Below are 19,507 nucleotides of genomic sequence, written 5' to 3'. Positions count from 1 at the left end.
AAATATCATAGACAATTGTAAGTATTATTTAAGATGGTCATACTCATATGATCTTTTAATGAACATATAAGTAATTAAAAATTGTCACATAATAATAAACACTAAAATTATAGTTTCAAATTTTAGAAAAATAAAAAAATAAAATTCTTTTTATTGAGACCAAAATTAAAACATGTTCATTTTGTAGAAATTGAAAACATATTTAAACCAAATAATTTATTTTAATATATTTATTATTTTATAAAACATATTCTAAATCAAATACTTGTGCACAAATACTAGTTATCCTTTGAATGCTTTTATTAAATTTTAAAGTACATAATCTTTTATACTTGATCATTTTAATTTTCTTACAAATAATCGTTAATTCATAAAAATATAAAAAAAAAAAACCCACATGTTACATTGATTAAAGGAATGGACCTCTCTAAAGTGAAGTCTACACCTTAGAGAATAAAGTGTGAACACTATGTTTATTTATAACAATAAATAATTAAAATTGTTGTAATTAATTAAATTTGGTACATGAAATTTATGTTTTAAATAAATGAAGTCTTACCATTATGATCATGAGCATTGTATTACAAGTTTGATGAGTATTATGATCGACGTTGTGATAAATGAATGGAGTGAAAAGAAGGGTCTAGTATTTTTTTAGGCATGCATCCGTGGCCCGTGAATGAAAAAGATAAAAAAGTAATAAATAAAAAAAAAAACGAGTCATTCTCCTTCCGATTCATAAATAGTCTTTTCCGTCAAAGGAACATTAATAGTCATAAAATTCAATATTTATGATTCATTCCGATTATTTAATAAAAAGAAACGATAGCTGTAGTCCACACGATAGAAAAAAAAGGTTGGTAGATTTATAAGTGAGCTAAGTTTCCGATCATAGATATTGACTTGAGAGTTTGAGAAATGAAATTGAAAAATATTAGAATGTGCGAGATTTAACAAACCCCACATAATAGTGCCAAGGTTACGGAAAAAGGGTCCTTAAATGCTGCAGTTGGTGCAGTTGTGCAGCCTCCATTACTGCATCAACAATTAGCCACGCAAACGCAACCATAGAGAAAGTCAGAGAGGGAGAGAGATAAATGCTCTCTATCTAGCATTTATATTACCATTTCATTTCTTCTCAACCCAACCCAACCATGAACTACACCGAGACCAAGTGCGTGGTGAAGCGCAAACCCAAAGAAACCGATGAAACCTTGTCTTTTTCACACTCCAAGGATAACAACAACAACATGTCACACTCTCATCGGAACAGGCCCAAACGCTACCCTCTTCTCTCCTTTTGGGAGCTTCCCGAATACATGAAGGATAATGAATACATTCTGCGTTATTACAGGGCCAATTGGCCCTTCAAACATGCCCTCTTCAGCCTCTTTCGTTGGCATAACGAGACGTTAAATGTTTGGACGTAAGTTTACTCCTTTTTATTTCATATGCCTACCCAATGTTTTATTTCCTATGTTTACTCATTTTTTCTTTTCTGGGGTTGTCCTGCTTCAGCCATTTAATTGGCTTTCTTCTGTTTCTGGGGTTGACCCTCGCCAATTTGATGAAGCCTCGAGTGGTGGATCTCGTGGAGCATTTTACCAGGTTTTTCTACAACCTAGTTTGTTTGTTTTCCTTTGGTTGTGTTTGCGTGTTGAAAAACTCAGCTACTTGCTGTCAGAAACTGAGAGATTAGATTATATTAGCAATCTCGTTTTTCATGTCACAGAAAACACATGTTATGACAGCGTGTTGCCAGTGCCTGATGCTGTTCCTAATTTTAGAATAAACAAATAAAAACTGGAATCTTTTTGCTTTATGCTATCAAACGCCTCATTTTTAAATTAAAAGATATTCTGAAAATTACTATAAATATTGGAACAGAGCTGTATCACTCGTCTCACACTCAAGACAGGCACAATGATGGAAATGGTTCTTTGGCACACGTTTGATTTGCAAATAAATAATTAACCTCAGAAAATTTGTCAACATTAAGACTTTATTATGAAAGAAATTTTTTATTATGCTTATATTTTTTATGTAATAAAGAATTTTTCTTAATAAATTTTTATCATTTTTTATACTTTAAAAACCAGTTCTGTGATGTTAATTAAACATTTTCTTAAATTTAATCTCCTTAAACAGTATATTTTCTATCAATAAAAATTATAATGATGATAACATGATTCAAATTTAAGATTATATACATGTTATTTTATTTTATTTTTGCTAATAATACTTTAGAGAAATTATTATATGATTTCAGATCATTATAGTTTCAATCAATCTCCATTTGAAATGTTAGTTTTTAATTGTAAATTGAAATGGTTATCGTCTCACGTAGAGATTAGTCCAGAGGATAATAATTTCTAGTGTGCTTCAGATGCATCAAAGATTTTATGACATTTGCAATAGACACTCAATGTAACTGGAAAAAGGGTACTCAGCAATTTCCTTTGTCCAACATCCAGTGCATAAGCTAGAATCACTTTCTACCTTCTTTTTTTTGTCTTGTACATAAGTCTCTGCTGTTAGGAATTTATATTAGGTGAACTCCCTAGCTAACACTATGGTAGATTTTACCAGAAGTCAACTAAATTTGCATATTACACCTTTTGCAGGTCTTTTTCTTTAAGTTCGGAAAAAAATGTTTCTCATAGCATCAAGGATTTGTTTATGGTAAGTGCACTGAAGGTCACTTAAACACACCAACCTCTAGTAGTATAAATTTTCAAGACTGACATGGAAAGAACATGCAGGGAACAACATTACTCTTCGATTTAAACCACGAAACGCCTTTGACAATCGAACTTGAATCGACAGCGCTGGTTATAGCAAGGTGGCCATTCTTCGTTTTCCTAGGTGGCTCTATGTTCTGCCTCCTCTCAAGCAGCATGTGCCACCTCTTATGCTGCCACTCACGCAACCTAAACCTGTTCCTTTGGCGATTGGACTACGTAGGAATAGTTGTGATGATCATCACATCATTCTTCCCTCAAATATACTATATTTTCCTATGCGAACCTCACTGGCAAATCATCTACCTTGCGGGGATCACAGCCATGGGACTGTTCACAATAGCAACAATGCTCTCACCAACACTTTCGACCAGCAAATACCGTGCATTTCGAGCCATGTTGTTCTGTTCAATGGGACTGTTCGGCATCGTGCCTGCAATCCATGCATGCTTCGTGAATTGGAGCAATCCTAGACGCAACATTACCTTAGCATATGAAAGTGGCATGGCCTTGTCTTATTTGACAGGAACATTGTTCTATGTGACGAGGATACCCGAGAGGTGGAAGCCAGGGTGGTTCGACTTGGCAGGGCATAGCCATCAAATATTTCATGCTTTGGTTGTGGCTGGGGCATTGGCGCATTATGCAGCCACTCTTCAAATGCTCGAGTGGCGTGACTCTTATGGCTGTGACAAGCTTCAATGATGTGATTATGTATGTGTCTTTTATATATATATATATGCAGATAGCATGATCATGATTAATTAAGATGGCTTTCCTTCTCTCTTTCTCTCACAAATATTATTGTTTCATTGTTGGGTTTCAACCATCAGATCATTCAATACAAGTCTTGAAAGAGGCTATGCTTTTACAACTCATTCATCACTCATCACAGTCTTCTTGAATTTCTTATATAATATAGGATTATACGTAGGATTCTGATTCTCTCATGCCCGTGAGCCTTTCCGGTCTCACTCACACCCTGGATTTCAAGCAGAGAAACTCATGAATGTGAGAAATGACTTACAAACGTGACACGAATAGTTCCAATTTTTTTCTGAACACTTTAGCCTGTAAAAACACAAACATCTTTATTATATATAATCAAAATTTATAATAAATTAAATATCAATAAATATTATGTTTGAATATATAAATTATATAAAAAATTTGTATAAATATTAAATAAATATTTTAAAATATATAAATAATATTTTAAATTTATAACAATAATTTATATTGCAATGCGAAATTATTTTATTAATTGATAATTTATTAAAATATTAATATTTTAATAAAGAATAATTATGATAAATAATAACTAAATTAGATTATAAAAAAAAAGTTAAATTTTTTTTGGTAAATTCTCTCGTCAGAGAAAAATCCTAAAAAGTGAATTTAAATATTCTCCTTAAACAGAATACGTTTGTATGGTAAATATGGCCTAATTATTTGGGCTTTGTTCAACCACAAAGCGTTCACAAAGTTAATTTGTGTTGTGATCCTATGCAGATTTGAACTCTCACGCTTTTTAACAATTCTAGGTATTCACGTATGAGTATATATTAGCTACTTTCTTTTTCGTTGAGAATTGAAAAAGGAGAGCACATTGCTGCTATCTACTTAATCTTATACTACTATAATACATTATTTTTCAAAATGTCAAACAAGAAAATAAATAATAATAATAATAAATAATCATTTCTTTTAATACACTGAATCAAATACACAAATCAATGCACTCCATTATAATTAGTTTATATCAACCCTTTTCATCTCTGCATCTAACATCTTTTTCTTTTATTTTATTTTTTAATTTTCATCTAGTTGTCTAATTATATAATATACATTTTGTTTCTTACAATTGTTATGTGATAAGTATTTTTTTTAATCTCACAGTTATGACATTACATATAGATTATATTTTAACTTTTATAAAATTTTAACCTTAGTTTTTTTCTCCTGATGGATTTTGATTTTTTTTAACCACTCAAACTTTTCAAAATTTCAATTTCTAAAAGTATCAATCAAAAGTGTACTTATTTTCAATAAATTACAAGGAATATATTTTTATTAGATTCCAATAAGAGACTTTTAAACTAGAGATTAAAAAAATATCTATATTAACTAATGAATTTAGCTAATGAATTTAGCTTCTTCAAAACAAAGAAATCTATTTTATATGATAAAATACAAGTATAATCATTAATTAAAACCGAATTAAAAAGATTTTAACAATTCCATCATTTATTATAAATAATGTATATTTTATCATAATTTTAATTATTAGTTTTCTAATTAACAATTATAACTGCACTATTTTAAAAGAGTTAAATCTTTTTAAATAATCAAGTCATCATGATCAAATTTTGCGATTAAAAAGCATGTGTATTGGTTAGTCTTTGACCGGATACTCTCAGTTGTAAAGTTGGGAGAATAACTTTTGAATCAAGCCGTAATTATTAGATAAAATTCTCTCTAAAGTAACAACTTCAAAAGCTGTGGCATTAACTAACCACTAAAATCGGCTAAGTAGTAGAAATTTAGGTAGTGTCAAGATCAAACTTCATTATTATCTGTCATTGAATTTTTTTTTTTTATAAAAAAAATCCTAAGGTTTTCTGTTTCTCCATTAATTATCTGTGTCTCCTTTGAGTTCACTTCTTTTAGCGAGTGATAATTTGATGTATTATTACTTGGAATTTACATGCTTCAGCTCAAAATTTTGTTGTCTCAGGCAAGTAAAATGCCGTTTCCTTTTGAACAACGTTGCACTCAAATAAATGTCATGGTGTTCGATGTGCAAGGTTCTGATTACAATGCGCTGCTTTTAAGGTTTACGCCACATGCCTTCAACTACAAATTAAACACCAGATACTGTAACTTTGTGAAAAGGTCTTAGAATAACGTAGGTCTGCAACTTCTTAGACATGTTCACATGACTTGAGTTGAAAGTAGATTATATAACTATTCATGGCATTTGATGAAGGCAAATGTTCATTCAAACTACGAACCATCATGGTGCTCTTTCGATGCTCCACAGCCTCTATGTTTCTCCCTTTGTTTTTCACCATTCTTCTCTTCATTTTCATCTCTCAACTCAAGGGAAATCACCTTTCCTTCGATTTTCCTAACTTCTCCCTTTCCAGCATAAAAGGCATCACAACGCACGTACAATCCCATGGTCAGTTTCTGGCTAACTCTGCATATAGAAGCTTTGAGCATAGCATTAAGGTGTGCAAAAATTAAGCACAAGGTTTTGGAGCCTAACTTTTATAATGCATAGATATGCTACGTGACACTATCAGTATCCCTTTTTCTAAGAAATTTTTGTTGCATGCAGAAAAAAACTAGCTTGGATAAAGTTGAAGAAGGTTTGGCACAAGCTCGTGCCTCAATCCGAGAAGCAATTCTCTCCCGGAACAACAGTAATTCAAGGAACCAAGAGAGCTTTGTCCCAAAAGGGTCCATTTATAGAAACCCCTATGCTTTTCACCAGTTAAGTTCTGAAATATCTTCATATTTTTTACTTACACTGATTCAAAGTAACACATTTTTTTTATACATGTGAATTGAAGACTTTACCAAGGAGTTTACAACACTTACACACTTTGCTCAACCGACTGAACTAGAAAAGTTACACATGCATGCAGAAAAAAACTAGTTACATTATTATTACTAACATGCATGTGGTGTTGTTGAATAAAATGAAAAGCAGGAGCCACATGGAGATGGTGAAGAGATTCAAGGTGTGGGTTTACGAGGAAGGAGAGCAACCATTGATGCATTATGGGCCAGTGAATGATATATACGCCATTGAGGGTCAATTCATTGATGAAATGGACAATAACAAGAGGAGCCCTTTCAAGGCTGGGCACCCTGATGAGGCACACGCATTTTTCTTTCCCTTTAGTGTGGTTAATGTGGTTCATTATGTTTACAAGCCTATCAAGTCTCAACATGAATATAGCCGTGACCGCTTGCAACGCTTGGTGGAGGATTATATTGGCGTTGTGGCTGAGAAGTATCCTTATTGGAACAGAAGCCATGGTGCTGACCATTTTCTCCTCTCCTGTCATGATTGGGTACCCTTCTTAAAAATACTCCTGCCATTTCATTTCCTAATCATAAAGAGATATTGTTAGTTTTGAATCTCATGACTGGACACAGATTTGTTATTAAAAGGTGTCTATCAGGGGAAAGTGTTTATTAATTTCCTTTAACTTCGATTCCTAATTAATATGAAAACTTTCCATGTACCAAAACAGGGTTAGAGGGTCTAGCAATCCATGTGTGGCCTAAGCCCTCTTTTTATTGTAGCTTAGCCTGGAAGATATTGTTCTAATATACTTAAAAAGTCTCACATAATCAAATTAATAGTAGTTTATAAAGACTTTTTTTTTTAATGTTTTTTAATGACAAAATTGTAACGAAAGCCAAAATAGATAATAAGTCTAACTCATTGCATTGTGCGACATGAGTCTGATCCTTCTATACGTCCAACTCACGCCCCTGAAAGTCATCTCCTTGAAAGACAAGAGTCTGATCCTTACCGATTGAACCGATCTTTGTTGTTGCTGTTTTGTTAACAAAAACATAGACGCCCTACATGTCATTATTTTGATTCTTAGTGCTTTTCTATGAATTCAAGTATTGAACAAATTCTCTAACTACTTGATGACCCTTGTCAGAAAAGAACTAACTACCGTATTGCTGCTGTATGTGAATTGAAACATATAGAACAAATGCCTTACTTGGGTCTTTGTACCTCATGTGTACTACTTTGGAGTTTTTTAAAGTTTCTTCATACTTTTTTTGGTTTTTTAACAGAAATGAGGTATTTTATTATCATAAAAAGCAGTGCTTTTGATGAGTGCAATCTGTTACCATTAATTGCTTTTACTTTACTTGATGATTCAGGCACCAGAAATCTCAAATGGCAATCCAAAGCTCTTCAAGAACTTCATCAGAGTTTTATGCAATGCCAACACTTCAGAAGGATTCCAGCCCAAGAGGGACGTGTCAATCCCTGAAGTGTACTTGCCCGTTGGAAAGCTGGGCCCACCAAATCTGGGCCAACACCCAATGAACCGCTCCATATTAGCTTTTTTCTCAGGTGGGGCCCATGGTGACATTAGGAAGGTGCTTCTACAACACTGGAAGGACAAAGATAAGCAAGTTCAAGTTCATGAGTACCTTCCTAAGGGCCAAAACTACACTGAATTAATGGGACTAAGCAAGTTTTGCTTGTGCCCCAGTGGGTATGAAGTGGCTAGTCCTAGAGTTGTGGAAGCGATTAATGCAGGGTGTGTTCCTGTGATCATTTCTCAGAACTATTCTTTGCCCTTCAGTGATGTGCTCAATTGGAGTCAATTCTCCATAGAAATTTCAGTGGAGAATATACCACAGATCAAGACAATATTGCAAAATGTTTCAGAAAGGAAGTACATGAAATTGCATATGAATGTGAGGAGAGTTCAAAGACATTTTGTGATGAATAGGCCTGCTAAGCCATTTGATTTGATGCACATGATACTTCACTCAATTTGGCTTAGAAGGCTGAACTTCAGGCTCAGGGCTTCTCAATGAAGGGTTGTTTCTGCATATAAAAGTCACTTTTAGGCATGTTTGAGCACAGCTCATTCGAGGTTATATAAACTATTTTAGGTTTAGTACTTTAGTGACTAGAGTAACTTTTTTTTGGATGATCTGAGCTGTGTTCTTAGCTAAAACCAGATACTGTTGTTCATGATTTTCCATGTAACTATGTCCTGTAAACATTATAGATTCAGTTGGAATTAGCAGTTTAGATAGACAATGCAATGATGATTAAGTTTATAATTCATAATTGTATGATAATCATGGGCCCAGAGTTCTTTTCACCTGTTTGGTAGTCCGTAGCTATCCCTAGTTTGAGTATGAATACAATAATTCTAAATCATCCTATAACATTTTTTTTTCATTAATCCTCTATTCCACCTGTTACATATAGAAACATATACCTGTTTTTGTATTTATTTTATGAAGTATTAAAATATTTGTCAGAAGATACAAGATTTATCTATGAACTATACACTCTTCTGATTTTAGCTTATATTATCAATTAATGTCTTTGCCAAAATTTAGTAAATGCTTAATTCCAAAAAAGAAACGTAAGAATTCGACTACACGTCTTCACGGGACCATCTATGTAGGTGGGTCATAGCTGATGGCAGCATTTGTGGGTTAAATTGTTTGCTAGTTACATACTCCCCCATAAAGTTAAAAAAAGATTAGAGCATCTCTAGGAGTAGTTATTCAAAGAAAAATGTAATTGTTATGGAGTGAGTTGCATGGTTAAAATTGTTAATGTGAGAAAGAGACAGAGTTATATTAAAAAAAGAAAAATGAATGACTTGTTCAAGCAATTAATTTAAAGTGAGAGAAGCACTCTACTTTACATGGTGAAATAAAGATACTACTAGAGTAGTGGTTGCTTACTTGCATTGGGATAAGAATAGATTGTTTATTTGATGGGATGTTGAATCCTCAAACTCAATTATTAACAATTAAACTTATTTTATAATTGGTGGTGAAACAGAGGCATCTAGAGGGAGATTTCCAAAACATGAAAGTTTTCAAATCCCCACTATCTTCTTTAGTCTTTATAGCGTTCTTCCTGAATTTTTTCCTAGTTTTCTTCACTCCCTCATATGATTATCATATGATCCCCATCCACTCAGATTCTTCTATGATTTCCCCAAAAGGGAAACTACCCTCCACCTCTGCAAATCACAGCTACAACAATTCAGTACAGATAAGGATTAAGGTATTCCATTCAATTAACCTTGATAATCTTTTGAAAAGCTGGTCTAGCTCATTATTCTTGGATTAATTCTTTTTTGTCTTTAACTTTCAGCTTGGCCGTAGCATGAAGAATAGGACTAGTTTGGAGTGGATTGAACAAGGTTTAGCACGTTCACGAGCATTTATAAAAGAAGCAATTCGGTCCAATAACTACTCTGCCGCATCGAAAGAGAGTTTTGTTCCCAAAGGATCCATTTACCTGAATCCACACGCTTTTCACCAGTTAAGCTTGATCCATTCTGAATCTCTCTTTTTCTTTTTCCTATTTTTGGATTGTTTTCACAAGTTTAATTTTTTGTTTTGTTCACAAGTAATATTCTGCTGCTTTTGGAGCGTAGTAGGTAGGTGCTGCGCATAAATGTACTAGAGAATGTAGGGCCGCGTAGAATAAAACACTAGTTGATATCGAATGAATTTGTCTAATAATAAAATCACTGCATAATACTCTTTACAAATGAATGTAATACACTCACCCCTTCTCAACTTATAAAGCTCTCATAATCTGATTACTTTACAATATGTGATTATACGTCCATTAATTCTGTCTAAACCTGCAACTATGTCTAAATCCTGAGCTAAAGCTACAATAGCATGAATTACTAACTACTAGTACTCAAGTTCATTTCCCTGAAACAGCTCAACATAATGTACTTTTAGTTCAACAAATTAGTTACCACTTGAAGGAAAAAAAAAAAAACCAGATACAGTATTTGTTCAAGTACAAAGGACAACTTGCAGAGAATACTAGCTACATTTTAAAACGTAGAATAGAGTGTAATTTGGCCTTGTCATAGTTCTAAATCATAGTGTTATATTCGATTATTCTGCATTTCTCATAAATTTTGGAATAATTGATATTATATTATGACATTCAATATATACATTAATGATGTTGATCTATGTATTAATGATTGGGGTAAAAATAGATCTTTTTCCTAATGATACACAGAACATGAAAACCGCAGGAGCCACATGGAGATGATGAAGAGGTTCAAGGTTTGGGTATACAGAGAAGGAGAGCAACCATTAGTGCATGAAGGGCCCGTAAACAACAAATACGCCATCGAAGGGCAATTCATGGACGAAATGGACACAAGTAACAAGAGCCCCTTCAAGGCTACCCATCCTCAACAGGCCCATCTCTTCTTAATTCCCTTCAGTGTTGCCAAGGTCATTCGCTACGTTTACAAGCCTAGAAAGTCCAGATCCGACTATGATCCTGAACGCTTGCAACACTTGCTGGAAGATTATATCAACATTGTTGCAAATAGATATCCTTATTGGAACAGAAGCAAAGGTTCTGACCATTTTCTTGTTTCATGCCATGATTGGGTAGGTCCACATACCCTTCTCTGCCTTTTCCTAGGTACAAAACTTTAATGTCTTTTTAATGATGTTATCTATTGAGGTTTTACTTTTATTAGTCAAGTTCCTACTAGGTTGCTTTTGATTTTTGTAAATTGAAATAAAAAGGGCACGCACGGGCTTTACTTGATGAATCAGGGTCCAACAATTTCATATGCCAATCCTCAACTCTTCAAGTACTTCATCAGGGTACTGTGCAATGCCAACACTTCAGAAGGATTCCAGCCCAACAGAGACGTGTCCATTCCAGAAGTGTATTTGCCTAATGGAAAGCTTGGCCCACCTAATACAGCCCAACTCCCTGTTAACCGCCCAATATTGGGCTTTTTCGCCGGTGGAGCCCATGGTAACATTAGGAAAAAACTTCTCAAGAGATGGAAGGGGAAGGATAAAGAAGTTCAAGTTCACGAGTACCTTCCAAAGGGTGAAGACTATACAAAGTTGATGGGCCTAAGCAAGTTTTGCTTGTGCCCCAGTGGGCATGAAGTGGCAAGCCCTAGAGTGGTGGAAGCAATTTATGCAGGGTGTGTCCCTGTAATAATTTGTCACAACTACTCTTTGCCTTTCACTGATGTCCTTAATTGGAGTCAATTCTCCATGGAAATTCCAGTTGAAAGAATACCACAAATTAAGACTATTTTACAAAATGTTTCAAAATATAAGTACATGGAGTTGTATTCAAATGTGAAGAGGGTCCGAAGGCATTTTGTGATAAACCGTCCAGCGAAGCCATTTGATTTGATACATATGATACTTCACTCACTTTGGCTTAGAAGGCTGAATTTTCAGCTAACAGCTTCGCAATAAGAGGATTGTTAGGCATAAAATCTTTTTTCATTTTTCATTTGACGATGCTAGAGCTTTTTGACCTCCGGATGAAAATAAATAGTGAAAATACAATTTTGAACCTTGCACTCTGCCCTAATTTCTATTTCATTTCATATACTTTTTTCTTTCATAAATTAATCCCTATAACTACAAACACAAGCAAATAAGTTGTTGGCATTAAAATAATGTGTAAATTTTTTTATGATGTGGTCTTAATGTGACACCGAAGGTGACATAACTTAAATGTGATCTTACATGTGACACCCAAGGTGACGTAGCCTACAATGTCATCTTACACGTGACACCGAAGGTGGCAAATTATGGTATGTCAACTTACCATATATAACCAATCTAAAAAGAAATGAAAAACTAGGACGTGGTCTACGTTTGAAGAAAGCTAGGAATGAGGTGCATCATAAAGTATACTTATTGGAAAGAAAAGGATCATTCAGCTAGGAATGAGGTACATACAGTGAGGGTGCAATAATGAAATTACCAGACTCTAAAGTCTAAAAAGTGGTCATGTTGGATCGTTATGGGGTGAACCGGTTGAGAATGAGAAGTGCTCCACATAATTCCACTTTTCCAACTGCTATATAGCAAGATATTCTTTTCTTTTTTCTTCATCATTACTTATTGCATATTTGTATAAGATTGTTTTAATAATTTTTATTAGGGACAAAATGAAAATATGTTTTAATATTTCACTAAAAATAAAAAATGTTGATTAATCTAAACATGTAGATACAAACAAAAACAGTTAAAGTGATTTAAATTTTCTAATCCAAATAGTCCAACATGAATAAAATCAAACCAATATGATAGTATTTGATTTGGATTTGGTTATCAAGTTGAGACTTTACAACCCCGTCAAACTTGAAACGAATCAAACATATGGATGGAGTTTTATGGCATATTATTTTCTTTTTAATAGTAATATCCTTTGATTTAAATTTTTTTACACAATCAATCAATTAAAAATTATAATTTGTATGACTTTTAAAAGATGTTTGATATACAAAAAAATTTATATTTTTTCAAGAATCTAATATCAAAAATGTTAATTTCTCACGTTTTGTTTGTTATTTAAAAAATATCAATCCTAAAAAACATTGTTTACAAAGTGGTTTTTGTTCAAATTTTTCACAAAATTATTTCCATGAGAATGTGGAAAACTAATTTTCTAGAGATAAAAATAGTTTAATGTATTAAAAACGTCATGTTAACATTATTTGCTTATTTAATGTAATAAAATTTTTGATTCACAACTAATATTTAAAAACATTTTCATAAATAATTATGATTAACTAAATAGACATGATTCTTAGAGTTTAGGTAGGAATTATAATTTTCAAACATGAAAAAATTTGTCATACTAATAATTATTATAAATGTCAACAAATTTATTATTTATGTCAATTGTGATTAGATGACAATGTAAAACTATTGATATATTATTATTAAACTTTTTTTTTATTTAATTAGTGCAAGTTAATTACAATAAAATATGGTGTTTATACTTTTTCAATGATGGATTATGTATTATTTTTGGGAAAAATCATGTATTTTCTTTTATTTTTTTTCAAAATTGAATTTGCACATTATAGAAGGGGAGCCAATTGATTCAAACTGCTACATTTGAATTCGTTTGGTTTAGGGATGGCAAATATACCCGTACCCGCGAGTAATACCCGAACTCGTCCCGACTTTGACGGGGAATACCCGGTTTGACCGGGTACGGGTACGGGTACGGGTAAAACCCGATATATTAAATCGGGTACGGGTACGGGTACGGGTATGTACTTACCCGCCCCGTACCCGTCCCCGTTCCCATTTTTAATTAAATACTCACTTTTAATTTAATTATATTAAAGAATTTTAGTATTTTTATGTGTAATTATTTATTATAATATGAGATAGAGAAATAATTTAATTATAATTATAATATAATTAAAAAAATAGTTTAAAAATATTATATTTTAAAAAAAATAATAATAAAATAAAAAATTTGACGGGTACAGGTACGGATATGGGTATACCCTATACCCGACGGGGACGGGGATGGGGATAAAAATTACATACCCGACGGGTACGGGTACGGGGATGGGTATGGGTTTGGCTCGCAGGGACGGGGACGGGTATCATGAAACCCGTACCCGCCCCGCCCCGCCCGTTGCCATCCCTAGTTTGGTTTGGTTTAGGTTGTGGGCAATTCATAAAAAGCGAGTTGGGCCCACCCAAATTTCTTATGTCACATTACTTCATCTGTTCCATTTGAATCAGACTAAGACAAGTCAAATTGGCCTTTTTTTTTATCTATATTTGTATGAATTAAAAAAATAAAAAAAAAATGTGGGAGCAAATGAACCAGTTCTTTTATCAAACCCAACTAGTATTTTAGTCTATCAATACAGATAGGTGTTTTTACTTTTTAATGGTCGGCCTATCATATATAATAGGAACAAAATTATAAATTCTAATCTCTACACAATTTTTTTTTAGTGACTTATCATCCTCAGAAAGTTTTTGTTACAATTTTATGTAACTAAAACAAATGATTTGGTAATTGGTATTAACAAATAGACTTAAATTTACAATTTCCTCTAAACTTATAAAATGGTGATGAAATGAATAATTTCATCTTAAAGCTACTTGAGATCGAACCCTGAATGAGCCAAGTTTGAACAGTTCCAGTTTCCTGAGTGTCGGTCTTCACAAGTATCACGTGTTTGGGGGCTTGGAGCATGTCTCAGACTCAGCTATTTAACTGAAAGTATAAAGCTAACTCTGTCTCACTTTCAGAGGCCATGGAATGGTTCAGATGCCCCATCTCCTTTTCTGCATTTTTATTCCCCCTCTTTTTCTTTTTCTTTTTCTTTCTCAGTTCCTTCATCTTTTTATCTCCCTTCGACCAACAAAACCATCTTCCCTTTTTACTTTCCACTATCAAAGACGACAATAACACTAATATAACATCCCCACCGTTGCACCCACTTGAGCTTTTCCCTCAATTAACCCCTGCAAACCACACTTACATGCACAATACCACCCTTCACAGTGGTGTTATTAAGGTACAACCTTAAATTGTCCGAGGTCGATTATCTTATCATTAATTCATGTTCTTTTTTTCTCTAACTTACTTCTTTTGTTTCGGTTTTTCTTATGGAAGAAATTGGCTAGTTTGGAGAAAATAGAAGAAGGTTTAGCACAAGCACGTGCCTCAATTCAGGAATCTATCCGAACAAGGAACTATACTTCACCAAATACAGAAACTTTTGTCCCCAAAGGTTCCATTTATCGGAATCCCCATGCTTTTCACCAGTAAGCTTCAAAATTTCTGAGACAGACACCTTCAATTCATCTTTTTTAATTGATAGCACTTAATAACTCCACGTTTGTAGTACTAGCAATTAATGTCACCACGTGCTGCCTTTTATTTCACAGTTATATATTGGAACTGTTTGTTTAAAATTAACTAATTTAATTACAAATTTATTTTAAAAATAGATAATAATTATTTATTAAAATAAATAGATAAACACATTAAATTAAGAAGAAAAAAAAACTAATTATTTTTATTAAAAAAGATAATTTTTTTTAAAGAAAGAATTAAACAATGAACCGATATTCATATCTCATTTTTACAACATTTATTATAGCCTAAAGTAAATTTTTGGTATTTTTTCCATCTCTTACACTTACAAAGTTTTATTTAGTTTCTTGAAGTATATTTATGTTAGATCAAGTTTGTCCTGCTGCCTTTTATAAAATAAAAAAAAAATTGTCCTTCTGGCTTATTATTGCATATATAGATTTAATTAACTTGATTATGCATAATAAATTATAAGAGATGTCATATTAAATATAATTGTTTAAAGTTATTTAAAAATAGATAAAAGGATTAATTAATGGAAATTTCAGATATTAAAGGATTTTTTTTTTAAAATTTAAAGGCCAATTTATAAAATTGAAAAGGAACGAGGAATTAAAAGTTGGTATTTTAATATTGTTTTAATTTATCACATTAATTATGTAAAGATGTTGGACAATCATATTTTTGTTGTACTTAAGAAACGCTAAAGATATTTTTGTTGAATAAAATTTATTTAAAAGAATCATGATAAATTCATTAAATAAAATTTACGTAAGACTGGTCAAATTTTAAAATTTCAAATAGTAATTTAGAAAGAATATGTTATAGAAGGTGTCATAGCATTTTTAAAATGCATTGGAGTTTGTGAGAAGAAGAGAACGTACGTAATGGAAATAAAATGTTGGAAACAGGAGCCACATAGAGATGGTGAAGAGATTGAAGATATGGGTATACGAGGAAGGGGAGCATCCATTGGTGCACGATGGGCCAGTAAACGACATATATGCGATTGAAGGTCAATTTATGGACGAAATGGACAATAATGATAAGTGGAGCCAATTCAGGGCAAGAGATCCTCATGAGGCACACCTTTTTTTCCTTCCCTTCACCATTGCCAATGTGGTTCACTATGTTTACAAACCTATCCTCAACCATTCTGACTATGCACCTCTCCGTTTGCAACGCTTGGTTCAAGACTATATTGCTGTTATTCAACATAAGTATCCCTATTGGAACACAAGCAAAGGTGCTGATCATTTTTTGCTTTCGTGTCATGATTGGGTAAGTCCTCTAGTTACTTCTCTTACCCCCATTATGAACAAAAATTAATAAATACGAGTTAATAACACTACAAGAAAAATCGTATTTGTGGAATTAAAAAATACTTATTGAACTATCACAATCAATTTAGTAACACGTGCTTCACTTGATGAAACAGGCTCCAAAAGTTTCGACCGGCAACCCCGAACTCTTCCAAAGTTTTATTAGGGCACTTTGCAATGCTAACACCTCCGAAGGATTCAATCCAAATAGAGATGTGTCTATTCCAGAAGTGTACTTGCCTGTTGGAAAGTTAGGCCCTCCTAGTCTAGGCCAACACCCAAACAAACGCACTATATTGGCATTTTTTGCGGGTGGAATCCATGGTGAAATTCGAAAATTCCTTCTTAAACATTGGAAGCATAAAGACAATGATGTTCAAGTTCATGAGTATCTTCCAAAGGGTCAAAACTACACAAAACTAATGGGACAAAGCAAGTTTTGCTTGTGCCCTAGTGGGCACGAAGTTGCAAGTCCTAGAGTGGTGGAAGCAATTCATGCAGGCTGTGTGCCCGTCATAATTTGTCATAATTATTCTTTACCCTTTAGTGATGTGCTGAATTGGAGTAAATTCTCGGTGGAGATTTCAGTGGAGAAAATACCGGAAATCAAAGGTATATTACAAAGTATTTCAAGGAATAAGTACTTGAGATTACACATGAATGTGTTAAGAGTTAAGAGACATTTTATGATTAATAGGCCAGCAAAACCATTCGACATGATGCATATGATTCTTCACTCAATTTGGCTGAGAAGGCTAAACATTAAGTTGATTGCTTGATAATCAAAAACCATTTCCATACTTTACACTTTCAATTTCTACAAGTGAATTTAAGCTACCTTGACTTCTTTGTAATTAGTAATTACCTGATCAAAATAGAAATATATTACATCCTAGTTGTCTTATATATATTGTATAGAATTAAGGTTCAATTCATTCCATATGAAAATCACTTTCAAATTATGAATTTAATTTAAAATATTTAATTGATTATTATATGAGTATATATACATATAGTAATTTATATGTGTTTATATCATTTCAATTAATTATTGCATAAAGTGATCCTAGATTTTAATTACAAAAGTTATGATGGTTTTAAAATTTGTCATTGTTGCTTGAATCAATAACTCAAAATTGGAAGAAGTAAAAAATAAGTAAAAGAAGATGAATTTAAGGTCACAATTCAGATATTGTACGATAAGTTTGAAATGAAGATCTACATCATAAATGTTCTGGGAGGATTAACAGCAACCACATGGCACGACACGTGGCTCACCATGTGTCGATCATTTCAGCACCTGAAACGGCTGAGACATTATGTGTGGCGATTGGCTACAATTGTCTCGGATATATCAATCTTCGATATGGCTAAAAATTACAAGATCTGTGCATCCAAGATCCTCGACCTCGACCATACCGACAGCCAAAACGACCAAAACAGATTCATTCTAATTGATGAGAGTGAATCGGCCTGGCTAATGGTTGAGACCCAAAAGCTCTTAGTATTCCCAATAGATGGGAACGTATCGGCCCGACTAGTGACCGAGGCTCAAAAGTATGATCTCATTTAATACATATGCCTAGGTCCATTGGATGACTCACATCTCTTGGCTCGGCTAAGAGCCGAAAGAGCCAATACCATACTTGGAACAATAATCATGATCAACAAGGACAAACATGAGATTAAGGTAATCAGTCATTAAACATTATATTACATAATTTGGCAAAACACAAAGGAGACCCACCACATGCATGACCCATTTACATTAGTATAAATATTCCATATTTCACTATTCATTTATTACTATCAATATTCGTGATTATCCTGACTTGAGCATTAGAGTGTCTTTTGCAGGTACTTTCCTCACTGAAATATTTGATTAGAGTTCTTGTTCGGCCTTCAGACAATCAGAAGATTATAAGTGTGCCCTTAGACAGGTACAACAAATTAAATTACCTTGATAAAAAAAGAAAAAAATATATTATTTAATTTTTATTTTTAAAATATTTTAAAATTTTCTATTTTAAAAATAAAATATATTATTTTTGCAATTTTCTTTCCTCCAAACATGCCATTTGGTGACTGTTTTACCTATCCAATTGGTTGGAGCCAGGGTTATAGCTGTCAAACATCCACTTATGTTGCAAGTGACAAATCAATCCCACTGGCCACCGAGTTATTATTACGTAAAAGATAAAGACGTATGGAGAATGCTATTTAACACCGTGATGGAGAAATTAAGAGAGAGAGAGAGAGAAAAAAAAAATATATATATATATATATATAAATATGATAAAAGATATAATTTAATGGGAAGAAATTAAAGATATTAATATATATCAAATAAATATTTATAATATATGAGTGTCCATACATATTTATCCTATTGTAAAAGCGTTCTTTTGTTTGGTGATATGTAGTGTTTATCGACGAGAGTAAACAAAATTTGTCATTTTATTGTTTATTATTTGCGTTAATTAAACAAGCAAGCGTACATGTAATGTAAACACAAAAATATTATAAAGAATAAAAAAACAAGAATATTATTCGACATAAAAGTAACTTGTTTTAAAACTTATAAGAGAAAGGGAGAGAAAAAATTAAAAATATGATAAGTAAATAATATAATAGAAAAAGATTAAAAAAATTGATATATATATATATATATATATATATATATATATATATTTGTGAAGTTTATAGAAAAAGAAGTGTCCAATTATCATTATTCATTTAAATAATAAACTTTCATTTTAATTGCTGAAAAAGTTATTATAAATATTCTATTTTGTTTTTTTTTCTAATCATTTTACTTATCATATGTGTCATATTTTTCTCTTTTTTATTATTTCTAATCATATTACTTAAAGGTGGATCGTCTTAATCTTTTAAAAAAACAAAAACAAAAAAACAACAAATACCAAAAATTAGGGTGCATCTTATTTGTCATTAACCATTTAATTACATTACGAAATGGAGCTCAATACCGATGAAACGAAAGACACTTTTGGTTTCATCGTTAACCATTT

At 32.5% G+C, this 19,507-nt stretch overlaps 4 protein-coding genes across 5 annotated transcripts; all 4 read left to right on the top strand.

Moving 5' to 3' along the window:
• The first annotated feature begins 906 nt into the window (after positions 1-906).
• On the top strand, positions 907-3,524 carry HHP1 (heptahelical transmembrane protein1). Its single transcript, XM_020381602.3, has 4 exons — positions 907-1,426; positions 1,519-1,608; positions 2,625-2,682; positions 2,763-3,524. Exons 1-4 carry the CDS (start codon positions 1,155-1,157, stop codon positions 3,444-3,446), a joined length of 1,104 nt encoding a protein of 367 aa, XP_020237191.1. The 5' UTR covers positions 907-1,154; the 3' UTR covers positions 3,447-3,524.
• Positions 3,525-4,032: 508 nt separating this feature from the next.
• Positions 4,033-8,995, top strand: LOC109816543 (putative glycosyltransferase At3g42180). Its single transcript, XM_020381589.3, has 4 exons — positions 4,033-5,975; positions 6,085-6,239; positions 6,460-6,826; positions 7,662-8,995. The coding sequence occupies exons 1-4, from the start codon at positions 5,715-5,717 to the stop codon at positions 8,328-8,330; spliced, it is 1,452 nt and encodes a 483-aa protein (XP_020237178.3). The 5' UTR covers positions 4,033-5,714; the 3' UTR covers positions 8,331-8,995.
• Positions 8,996-9,215: 220 nt separating this feature from the next.
• Positions 9,216-11,866, top strand: LOC109816554 (putative glycosyltransferase At5g20260). Of its 2 annotated transcripts, none has more exons than XM_020381609.3 (4): positions 9,216-9,549; positions 9,640-9,809; positions 10,553-10,919; positions 11,091-11,866. In XM_020381609.3, the coding sequence occupies exons 1-4, from the start codon at positions 9,349-9,351 to the stop codon at positions 11,757-11,759; spliced, it is 1,407 nt and encodes a 468-aa protein (XP_020237198.1). In that variant the 5' UTR covers positions 9,216-9,348; the 3' UTR covers positions 11,760-11,866. The 2 variants fall into 2 exon arrangements, with proteins under 2 accessions (XP_020237198.1, XP_020237197.1); XM_020381608.3 differs by having other exon boundaries at positions 11,061-11,866.
• A 2,289-nt stretch (positions 11,867-14,155) lies between these two features.
• LOC109816560 (putative glycosyltransferase At3g42180) lies at positions 14,156-17,994 on the top strand. The gene is made up of 4 exons (XM_020381619.3): positions 14,156-14,851; positions 14,950-15,101; positions 16,065-16,434; positions 16,592-17,994. The coding sequence occupies exons 1-4, from the start codon at positions 14,588-14,590 to the stop codon at positions 17,252-17,254; spliced, it is 1,449 nt and encodes a 482-aa protein (XP_020237208.1). The 5' UTR covers positions 14,156-14,587; the 3' UTR covers positions 17,255-17,994.
• The last annotated feature ends 1,513 nt before the right edge of the window (positions 17,995-19,507 follow it).

This window comes from Cajanus cajan, chromosome 5 (assembly GCF_000230855.2).
Source record: "Cajanus cajan strain Asha chromosome 5, NIPB_CcT2T_4, whole genome shotgun sequence".
Classification (NCBI taxonomy): Eukaryota; Viridiplantae; Streptophyta; class Magnoliopsida; order Fabales; family Fabaceae; genus Cajanus; species Cajanus cajan.
This window is presented reverse-complemented; position numbering and strand designations above follow the sequence as displayed.